The 11,539-nt window shown below is 43.8% G+C and overlaps 2 protein-coding genes across 3 annotated transcripts in view; one reads left to right on the top strand and one right to left on the bottom strand.

Moving 5' to 3' along the window:
* Positions 1-642: 642 nt before the first annotated feature.
* On the bottom strand, positions 643-9,606 carry DENND10 (DENN domain containing 10). 2 transcript variants are annotated; one of them, XM_072039843.1, is made up of 9 exons: positions 9,461-9,606; positions 8,503-8,699; positions 7,219-7,298; positions 6,027-6,175; positions 5,741-5,852; positions 5,298-5,398; positions 4,472-4,579; positions 3,799-3,893; positions 643-3,067 (listed from the first exon to the last, which is right to left on the bottom strand). In XM_072039843.1, exons 4-9 carry the CDS (start codon positions 6,142-6,144, stop codon positions 2,891-2,893), a joined length of 711 nt encoding a protein of 236 aa, XP_071895944.1. In that variant the 5' UTR covers positions 6,145-6,175; positions 7,219-7,298; positions 8,503-8,699; positions 9,461-9,606; the 3' UTR covers positions 643-2,890. The 2 variants fall into 2 exon arrangements, with proteins under 2 accessions (XP_071895944.1, XP_038036991.1); XM_038181063.2 differs by lacking the exon at positions 9,461-9,606 and adding an exon at positions 9,004-9,163.
* A 1,123-nt stretch (positions 9,607-10,729) lies between these two features.
* EIF3A (eukaryotic translation initiation factor 3 subunit A) overlaps positions 10,730-11,539 on the top strand; it is a 33,067-nt gene continuing 32,257 nt past the window's right edge. The window contains exon 1 of the mRNA XM_027460714.3: positions 10,730-10,883. Within this exon, the coding sequence (XP_027316515.1) occupies positions 10,835-10,883 (49 nt within the window). The 5' untranslated portion in view covers positions 10,730-10,834. The remainder of the gene's footprint in view (positions 10,884-11,539) is intronic.

Genomic DNA, 11,539 nt, shown 5'->3' with positions numbered 1-11,539 from the left:
CCACAACCTTTTTCCTCACCCCAGGAAGGAGCAGAGCTGCAATTCTCAGAGCAATGGAATGTCTTGCTTTCAGCTAAGTGCCGCAGGCCTTTCGGAGGCATGTCTCTTAGCACGTCAACAGGAACCTTCACGCATCGTTTCATATTTGTCCAAGAAAAGAAAGGCAGCAAGGTGAGAAGGTAGGAATGAAAACTTGATTTTACACAGTCTTTGCTTTTAGGAGGAAGAAAGGATGTTCCTCGATTTTGCAAAACCAACAACAAAGGCTCAGCTTGAGGGCATCCCAGGGAAGGGGAATGAGAAATAAGCTGAAACTTTTCTCTGTCCTGACCTTCCAGATTTTTGTTTTATTCTATGATGTTTTTGAGAGGAAACAGTCATTGAGAAAATATGAGAGCATTAGGACAATCCTTTCAACGTACTGAAGCTGAGGGAGTGAGGGAGGCCAATACTTCTTTTACAGTATTGACAAGACAATCACTACTGATGACAAAACTGTTTGAACTGGTAGCAGCAGTATTTTTTCAACATAAGGATCAAGCTCTAGCTTAATTCAAAATCCCATTATTGCAAAACTGTGAGCTAAGGCTTGTGACTCAATCGTCACAACTACTCAGGAATAAATTTACATAAATTACAGGGTAGGCTGTTCAGGATTCTTTTTAATAGGCATAAGCATGCTATGAGTCGAGTTCCTTAAGTGCAAAATTACAGTTCATTTGTGTCACACGAATGTTAGAACACGAGATCTAGCACTGAGGCTCCTCCACTTTTAAGAAAACAGAAAGCAAAAAAAGTATCATTCAGTATTTACTTTGTATCTGGGCTTCTCTGCTTTTTGTGGTTGTCTCTCATACCCATACTACCTAATGACATACACCTGAAGGCTTTTTGTTAAAAAGAAACCATTGCATTTCTTCACAGTTACAAGGTGACAATAAGACAGCTGATAGAAAGCATGGTCAGGCTTTTCTGGGGGACGGACTTCAGTTTTCGTAGGCTTCAAGGTAAATCCTGAACAGAATTTTCCGCACAATTTTGCTGTTCTGCCATTCCAAATGTTAGAAAATCCCCAAACAGAAGCAGCAGTACTTAAGAATTTCCCATTAATGGGAAAAACAATCCCTCCTGTACACCCCCAAAATAATTCCACACCACATTAATGGCCAAATACAGAAAAAAAATGCACTTATAGGCAAATGACAGCAATTGCAGAATTTTTCTCAAAGAAAACAAAAACATTCTTCTGTGTACAGAACTGAAACTGCAGAGTCAATGTTTAAAGTGGATTTTACACCCCTGAAAATAGGGGATTATTCTGAGGCAGTTTGGTTTACTGGCTGTAAGAGCTAGCCATTTCATACATGGGTGCCACATCCCTTGTCCACATTCTAAAATAGATATTCTCACTGGATGACACATAGGAAAAGGACAGCCCTTTTTCAGACTGCTACTGCTTGCACACTGATGAGCTCCAACAATTTCAGAATAGCAAACAGCCAATTATTTAACAATATAAATATTGATTACTAAAGTTTTAATCATAAGTATAAAATCTCTATGTAAAACCGCACGCTAAAGCCTCTCTGTACAAAGGCCAGGAAAAAAGGTTATTTTTTCTTATAACAAAGTGCTATGGCAGAACTGACTGATTTTTGTGAACATTTCTGAAGAAATGCAGATTGCTTGGCTCAGAGTGTTTCCCTACAGAGAATCTAAATTGTTCTCAGAAGATTACAAAGCGGTTAGTTTCAGGCTGCTCAATGAAAGAAAAAAATCTCTTGAGTTACAGCTATGCAACCAAACAAGTAGGAATGTTTTAATTTTCTACAAACCATCCTAGTTTTCACTGTTACTTCAAACGTTCCCACCTCCATGTAGCCTACACCAAGCACCATCAGACAGCACCCGTGCTACAGCTCCAGCAGTGTAAGAAGCTGGTGCCCCATCTGTGGAACCAGCCATTTGGACATTTCTGCTCCATTAGGCTTTAACTAATCTCATTTTCTATCACATGGGTTGGGAGCTAAAGGCCAGATATCTTCTCAGATGAGAGCCCCAACAGCTTGTTAACTGACTCCAGCTGTGAAGCAGCACTTGTCTATGGCCTCCTAGGAAGCCCTGATTTAAATATACTAATCCTGTCCTCTTTTTCCTCTGGCAGAGGCATGGGACGGAGTGAAAGGGGAACTTATAAGGCAAGAGTCCAAGAGGTGCTTAACTCCGACACGAGCTTTAAAATACCTCTTCCTCTATATTGTAAGGCTACCATGTCAGATTGTTCCCAGACATCCTTTTTTACACCTAGACACATTCAAGTAGAAAGAAGAGAACTTTTCCATTTATTTGGGATTTCCAGGTCTCAGACAGTCCAGAAGAGCAGTATCTGACCACCCGACGTACCTGGAAGCCCAGAGTGAGCACTCAGACCAACAAGGTGTTCAGTGTATCCCTGTAGACTAGCACATCCAAAATGTGTTGGCTTTGCAGCAGACACGCTGCAGCCTGTGTTCCAGACACGAGGAGGGCAGGGCAGAGTAAAAAGAGAGCTGTCCGACTTCTGGACCCTGCACAACAAACGACCACTGTAACAACGCCTGCACAGCCTGGACACACGTGCCCATGCTACATGTAGACACACCCACACTGTCATATGAAATAGGAGAGCCTTATGTACAAAGTTACGGCTGGGGAAAGATAGTGACACCAGGAACGTTCCTAAATACGCCTCTGTATGTTCCAGGTCAAGCTCCGATATTCTGCATTAATACATGGTAAGTATGGCATTCACTTTACACCTTACATTTTCCCATACAAAAATCGGGTGTTCCTATTTGTATGGCAAAGACAGTATTTTTGAACTGGTCCACAACACCAAAGTGCATCAAAATCAGATTTTAAGCATTTGTTCAGCAGCTGCTAAATGAAAAAGGAAGTTTTCTGTAGCTGGTGGAAATCGCTTTTGTTTCAGGGCCTCAGAGTTAAGGGTTGGTTTTTCATTGCCATCAGAAACTTCAGTGAGGGAAGCTAAAGTAGCCAAGATTTCTTTTGTCTTCAGAGAAATATCCTTGAAGAACAAAGAAACAAGCAACCATGAATATGGCATTAGGTATTATATGGTTTTAACACGTATTAAAACAAAACAAACAAAACAATAAGAAACAAAAAGAAAATGGGAAGTAAATGGTTAATTTTGAACAAAAACCCCATACGTTTTATGGCAAGTTAGCAACAGCTCTTCAGTCTACTCTTGGGCAATGCTGAAGAAAGTTGCATCTGACTGAACACAGCTACTCCACAGGCCTCTCTCACTGGCTAAACTGAGCTTTTCTGACTAAGCTGTTTGTTGTGAAACACGTAATGATCTATTTGATGGAAGAGGAAGTGAAAAAAGCATCGTCCTTAAAAACATAAATAGATCAGTCTTTTATAGTGGAGAATCCATATCTCAGTGGGACTTTTTCCAAAGGTACTGACAGTACTATTGACAAAGGATCGAGCAAAATGCATGCTCTGTAGAAAACAATTGGGAAATCAATTTTAGCAGAATTCTTCTATTCAATGCAAATTCTGAAGTCTCTTCAGCAATGTGGTTACCCAAGAGATAATACAAATCAAATAGGTCACCCTTAGAACCATATGAAGAATAAAAATGCTCATTTGTAAAAAGGTAGAGAGTATAATACATCGACTCGGCTCCAGTGATAATCTTCTTCCTGCTCCCCCCACCCACGTGAGATTTTAGCTGATAGAAGTAATTCAGAGAGATTTAAAAGTAAAAATAAAAATTAAATTCACCTTAATGACTTGGCTGTCTGATTTATCTGGATCTTCTGCAGACTGAACAATTAGTTGTCCGATTTCTTTGTGAAGTTTTCCCATTGTCATTGCCTCTGAGTAAGAAAAAAACGTAGATTCATGTAAAATGACCATTCCCACGTTATCTAGAAATGCATATGAATAGCAAGCCAAAACAAAGCATCCTCTCTATGACTGCCATTTGGTATCTGTCAGTAACCTGACAGAGCAGCAGCCGTGCTGTCACAGGCCGGTGATCTACCTCTAAAGCAGCCCTAAGCAGATACCAAGGAACAGCAAGAAGACAAGCACATAAAAGCTTTTCTTTTACGCAGTCTCCAAGTATTTCATGCAATGTTCTTCTAAAGATTCCTGTGGTATCTCTGCATCCAGTAACCCTCAGCTGAATGTCTCCCCCACCTAACTGTTGAACATGAATGTTCTGAAATCTCAACAGTGCATTTGTTGGAAGTGGAATTATGTCTCTCCCAATTCCAAGTTTCACCAGTCTTTCCAGGTCTCAGTAAAACAGGAAGACAGAAGCTTCCATATTGCCTTTTCAGAACCAGGATGGAAAAAGGACCAAGATTGTCTGACCTGCAGCAAGGTTCAGCAGTTACTGCCAACTCTGAAATAAACAGCCCCCAGATCCGAAACATGAAAAGCAACCAACCTTTTACAAGAGGGGAAATGGTGATCTCACTGTCTGCCAAATTCACATACACATCGTAGAGGTCCGGTCGGCTGTTCACTTCAGAATCTGTAAATCCAGCAATGTAACCTGGAAAGCAGAATTTTGAGAGGATTATCAGACAAGAGTAAAATCTTCATAAAGACAAAAGCAAGATACTGTGGAGAATCACATTCCTGAAGTCTGTTCAAAGAGTGTCTGACTCATTGGATCCAAAAGGTTGCTCTCTTGTTACTGTTAGTCATTCAATTAACATTTCCAACAGAACTCTTTACTTCTGAGGAGCTTAAAAATCAACTTCCAAAATTGCCTTGAACGTAAAGTCTACAGGTGATTAGGAGCCAGAGACTACACTGGCAGCAGTCAGAATAGAAATTTAGAACTTTAGAGTTAGGAAATGAAAAAAAAAAAAGAAAAAAGGGGAAAAAAAAAAAAAAAGAAAATCCTAAAAATGAAGTACCAGCTGTGTGTAAAAGTCTGGAAACAAACAGCTTATCTAAAGTGAGTTGCTTCTGTATAACACCAATGTTTTTATTCTCTCTGATCAAGACATCAAAAAAGTTCCAAAGTTTCTTTACACCTGCAGTTAGACTGATGAGGATCCACCCAGAAACACCAGATTAAATAGTTATCTTCTAACATATTTATTATTGGCTTTTTCTAAACAAAATTATGTGGTTTGACTTGGCACAATAGCATTAATAGCAAAATAACCACTTGTGCCACAAAGAGCACTGGTGGAAGACATTCGAACAATTAAAAATGAAATTACATTTTGATTGTGTTTTGATTAATAAATCATCACTACCTGTGCAGGCTTTTAAGGCTTCCACTTCCTCTTCATTTAGATGTACGTACGAATGAAGAATTGACCAGTCTTGTCGATGCCACACTAAAGCAGGCAAAGTCCTAGGGAAATGCAACCAGTACTTTACACACAGCAGACTCTTATCTGCGCTAATTCAAGTTTCACAATATTAAATGCAATTTATAAGGAAGAATTAATAATGATTAGGTCTCACTCAGCATGTGTACCCACAAACTACAGAGATTTTTGCTATTAGTGCAGGAATTTATCACTCATGCTACAGTTAATTTCTCTCAGTTGATGTAGCACAACAGCTAAACTCAAAAGAGGGACTTAACAGGATTTCAGTAACAATAGTATATATTTTTTTTTTCAACAAAATATGAGCACTTGGACTTTTGGGAGTAGGTAAGGAAGGTGGGATTGACAAAGTCATGCTCTACCTGGTAAATTCCTGGATGGCTTCTATTCTAGGATGATATACCACAATTCTCTTCTTTAACATCAGTGCTGTATATAAGATAACTGTTTCCATTCCAAACTGAGATACTATATCTAAAAAAAGAGGGGAAAATTATTTTATAGAAAATAAACATGCTGATATTTTTTTTTGAAGAAGAAGCTTAACAGCAACACAGATTAAATGCTATTTACTTGAAGAATACATGAAAAATTGATTATAATTTCCATAGTACAAAAGAAATCAGAACGGAGACTTCTGGTACTAACCTTTAATGGACCCAGCAAGGTAAGCCTTCCGAGCATCAAAGTCTTTGCTGAGGAAAGATCCATTTTCTTCACTTTGGCAGACCCCCTTTGTAAGGACTGCAATGTAACTCTCCATCATTTTAACTGGACTCCCATGCTTCAAGTAGATTCTGTGTGAAAAGAAAGAGTCTGTTTTTTTTTTATTGTAACCAGAACCAGCAGGCACATGAAAAAAAAAATAAAAGGTATCACAAATAGAATCTCTTTGGCAAGCACTCTTATTTTGGACTCCTGGTTGAGGTTTTAAATACTAAAATGGGAGTCTTCAGACATGCACACAAAAACTTGTCTTTTAGAATGAACACCTAACCTGTATTTTTATTTGAGCATCTTATTTTACAAAGGAATGAATGTTTACTGTAACAAAAGCATTATAACACAAAGGTGTAAGCAGGTGCCCAGACTAAGAATTCTTTGCAGACTTGGAAGGTATCTGCTTTACAAAAAACTACTACAGAAACTCCTGTTAATACACACAGACCATGGGAATAGTTTTTCACTTATTATTCAAGTACCATTAGGCATCCTTCTGTACTGTTTGCTAAATGATGAAAGAAACATATGCCTTTAACACTCACTAAAAACAATCAAAAAACATACTTTTAGCTATCTTCTAGACAGCAGAGAGAGATCACAGCCTATTTTACAGGTTACCATACTTTAGGAAGCACTCAGCTCTCAACTATCTGCTTTCCATTTTAGCCAGATACAAAGTTACGTCATATTTGAAACTCGTTTGCCATTTTTGATTGAGGAATCCATCCTGGACTTGAAAAGAAGCATTAGCTTATAAATCAATACCAAAGTGATACACAGCTAGTCTAAATATTTCTGGTATCAGAACCAACCTCTTCCCAAACATTTCTACCTTTTAAAGACAGTTTCAAAGAAAATGAGCATGTTTGTGTGTATGGTCAGAAGCCTCTGTTGGTAAAACACACTGGGCACACAGCATTCTTCCAACACATGAGCTCATGATAACAAGTTCAAATCAATCACAAATCTAGGGTTTATACAATCTGATTCAGTATGTAGGGCTGAATTTCCAACAGATTGTTAGACAAAATGCAAACACAACACAATGACATTTAATCTTTTGCCTTGGTAAGATCAGAATGTGTACACAGCACCCAAAGAAGGCTTTTATACAGACCTACAGAGTATCCTAGAGAAGGCTGCGTATTTCTCCGGGTTGAAGTCTTTGGCTGTCAGAACAATGGAGAAGTGGGTCACCTGGGCAAGACACACACAGAAAAACACAGCTTCTTTACTAACCCCATAAGGACAGTGCTTGTTACATTACTGAACTTACTGCAGCACCCAGACCAGATGCTTCAATACAAAGAAAGTGAGTTGCAGCAGGTCTGAGTTACTAACTGCAGAAAAATTCTGGCTAATGGATTTCTGATGCAACTCACTTCCATTGAGTCAGATCTAGTATGTATTGTCCTTCGCTTAATGCAGTATATACACGTTGCTTTCCTTTAATGTCATGAGATCACTTTAAAGGAGAGAAAATCATTTTTCTTCCCCACAGTGGGTAACCAACTTCCAGAATTTATTGTCAAAGGAGGCTGTACAGGCAGACAGCATCAACATGTTCAGAGAGAAACTGGAAACAATTCAAGGACAACAGGCACACAAACAGAAATATTCTTTAACTTCCTGAATTAAATGATGGCTGGGACAGTGTGAGGCTAACAGTCTGCAGACTATGACCAAGCTCACGTGTCTTCCTTAAATAGCATCTCCTACTGTCGCTGAGACAGAACTGGACACATTTTTTTTACACCTTAAAGATTCAAAGGAGATACGATCTTGGAGCAAGGAAAGGCAAGCAATATTCTTTTGTGGGTACGCAAAATTACCACATAATTCTACTGCTTAACAATGCAATAAAATACAAAAAAATGTATGAACAGAACAGACAACTTAATGAGCGTTATAACAGGGCAGGAAAGTAAAAGGTAAAAACGTATATGTGGTCTTTCAGTCATCAATGCAGTGGAAATGAAAGTGCCTCTGCAATTCAACTCTTTGGAAAAAAAACATTTGCTTCCATATGAAGAAGATTTGAACCATATGAAAGGCCCTTTGTAAAGCTTTTTTGATCAGAAAAAGAAAGTGAACTTGAAATGCAAAATAAGTAGACATAATGGTGTGAAATAGGGTCTCCATTTTAATACTCATTACCCAGTTTGGATTCTGTGTATCTCAATGCCTTTCCCGCAAACATAACTGATAGACATCATGGTGAAAACTAAAACACTGGAATCTGTTAGGCATCTGGGTAGAAGTTACACATGTATTCTCAAATCCCTTCCCTTTATCACGGCACATAATGGCAAAATGCCATTTAAAGCCAAACAAATGCCAGAGGATGCTCCCCAAAAGTCTTCCTTAGGCTCTGCTGGAAAGGAAAGGGGCCAGGTCCTACCTTTTTCAAGACCGGCGATTCTTGAACTTCCACAGTTGTGATGTAGAACCACGACCTTTTGTACTGGCCGAACACGAAGGTATGAAGCAGTTTGTTCTCGTCCGTGAGGCAGCTTTTCCGCAGCAACAGATCCCGCAGCTCCGCTGTCACGGACGGATAGCACCAGACCCACAGCACATCGCCACTCGTGTCTTTCTCTGTGGTGGAAAGATGTTCACCGTGAGCATGCCGAACAGCAGCAAGGGAATAAATGGAGTGGTAAATCAGGCCGGTTTTGCTGCAATCTGATTCCAATTCCACCTCACACTGACCAGCCCAAACGCTGCATGGCACCACTTGTGCTGCAGTTGTGTTTTTTTTTGGTAAATGTTAATAAATCCCCGCTCCTCCTGAGGTCGGGAGAGCAGGAAGGCACGACACACGACATATTCGCGAGGTTTCTTGGTTTTCGCCTCAAATCTCCTCCCCCAATCCCTCTCCCCCCGCGGCCCCGGCCCTCACCGATCAGCCCCACGGCCAGCAGCAGCTGCGCCTCCGGCTCGGCCATCTTCCGGCCCCAGCGCCCTTCCGCCCGCCGCCTCCACCCCACGCTCCGCCCCGGCAGAGCCTGAGGGGCTCCGGGGGCTGCGGGGGGTTCCTGGCCCGGCACGGCTCGGTTCGGTGCCACATAGCCCGGCACGGCTCGGCCCGGGGGTACCGAGGGCGCTGAGGGCAGCGGGGGCCGCTCCGCCGCGCCCCGCCGGCCGCCATTTGCTGCGTGTGCGCCCCTCAGGGGCCTCTGCCCCGGCACCCGCTTCCCGGCCTCGTTTCCAGCGGCTGCTGGCAAAAATTAGCCCTGGCCGTTGCCATGTTCGGTTCCTTAAATATATTTCTTTTCTTTTCCGTGTCTTTGTAAGGCACAGGATGTAGTTTATGCTGAACGCGATGCAAAACGAGGCTGCGTTGCCCACAGACTCACCTTTAGAAATTGCACCCAACACCTACTGCTGAGCAGAGCACAAAACGGCCTCACAAGTTACCGAGCTAAATAAAATAAATAAAAGCTTGCTTCTGCCTAGAGACAGACTGATTAGGGCAGGGCATTTTCATAAAGCGTTAACAGCTGTCCCTGAATAACCCTGAGTAACTTCATTTGGGAACAGAACCATCTTGTTTCATAGTTTGGATTAACAAATAAACCTGAATGCTGTATATGGAGGCCACAAATATCACTAAAAGTGCAGAGCAGCAACAGATTAGGAAGAATAGTTTGCCAAACTTCTGACATGCCTGGGATAACTCCAGGAGTGTCAGAAGCTGCTGAAGAAAATGTGTAGGCCTGGCAGAGGCCAGGTCTGTCAGGAATCATGCCTGGCTACAGTGAGCGCTTCAGGGGGTTAATAATGGCACAAAGTTAACGTATGTGTGTTTAAAAAGGCATGAGAAGTCAGATGGTAAGGCCTTCTGATGTCAAACTGTCTGAGTGAAGCCTTGAGGGCCTTCAGGAACTTTGGAGAGATTTAAAAAAGTGCAATGGGTTTCTGAATAACAAATACTGCGATTAAATAGAAATAATCAAATGGTAGCCCACTGCTAGGGTGCAGGCTCTCTGCGGAGCAGGCTGTGAAGCCTTAGGGTAAGCAGCAGCTGCGGTGGCACAGGCACTGGTGGCCTTCAGCTGCCAGGAGGCTGCCACTCGACCTAGGCGGTGCCTGACACCCATCTGACAGACCGATATATTAATTTAATGAATGCAAGAGAGGGACTTTCTGGGTGTCTGTTTAGCAATAAACCATACTTGCAGGCCAACATGAGAAGTAAAATTTTAAACATAGTGCATAATGGTTATGAAGCTTGCAGCGGCTGCTGTTGGGTTGGTATCAGTGACCTCTGCAGAGGTGCGTGCTTCCGGAGACTAAAAAGCACAGCATGCTCAATGCCTTAAACTAATCCATGAACATCAACTAATCTAAAATATCCCGTTAGTCATAGATTTGATTATTGCTGTCCTATTTGTTACACACATTGTGGGACTTTTGGGTGCAATTTGTGTATTTTTGTGCTACTTCCAAGTCAAAAGAGAGCTTTTCAGCGGGGAAATACACAGGTAGCCTAGAAAACTCACCCTAACAACAAGCATTTATTACAGAATAACCAAGGCTGGCAGGCACCCCCACAACCCACCCAGCCCCTTTTAACTACGCCGCTCCCCACCCCCGTGCGCGCTCCCGCCCGCTTGCGCGGCCCCGCGCGCCTCTCCCCTCCCCTCCCCGCCCCTCCCCTTCCGGCGCCGCGTGCCGCCCGCCCGAGCCCGGAGCGCGCCGCCGCCCTGTGAGGAGAGGCCGCCGCCATCATGCCGGTGTACTTCCAGCGGCCCGAGAACGCCCTGAAGCGGGCGAACGGTCAGTGCCGGCCCCCCCCCGCTCCCTCTAGGATCCCCCTCAGCTCCCTTGGGGTCGCGGCCGGGTCTCGCTGTCCCCGCCGGGCCCCGCTCTGCCCCCGTTTGGCGGCGCTGAGGGGAGGCGGCGGGGCCCGGCCGCATGGCGCCGGGTGAGGCCTCGGTGTGGAGTGGGGCCCGGCCGGGCGGGTGCCCCCCCCCACTCCTCCTCCAGCAGCCGGGCGGGCCCCGTGAGGAGCCGGGGGGCAGCGGGGGGGCTCCGGGAAGCCGAGGCCGGGCTCCTGAAGCCGCCTGGCCTGGGCCCTGTGGGGCCGGCCCAGTCCTGGCCCGGCTTTTCCGTGCTCGGGAGGCGCCTCCGGCCCCGGGGAGTGGAGGGAAGGGGAGGGCAAGGAGGCCCCGAGTGCGCCGCCGGGATGAGGGGAGCTGTGGGGACGGCGCTGCCGCCTGCCTCGTGCCTCGGCCCTGCACAAAGCCGGGCTGAGCGTGCTTATCGGCTGGCGCCTTTCCGCCTAAATACATGGCTCGCGCGGTTTTTTTATATAGCGTCCTATTCTGAGCGCTTAGGAGAAGCATTTCGGCTTGTCGTTGGTACGGGGCTGCTTGCAGGCTGCACGCCTAGACAGCCAAAAATTACAGAGGTTGTATGGTAAGATGTAGGGT

This window comes from Anas platyrhynchos, chromosome 6 (genome assembly GCF_047663525.1).
Source record: "Anas platyrhynchos isolate ZD024472 breed Pekin duck chromosome 6, IASCAAS_PekinDuck_T2T, whole genome shotgun sequence".
NCBI classification, from domain to species: Eukaryota; Metazoa; Chordata; class Aves; order Anseriformes; family Anatidae; genus Anas; species Anas platyrhynchos.
The sequence above is the reverse complement of the archived record's forward strand: the minus strand, read 5'-3'. Positions and strand labels throughout refer to the sequence as shown.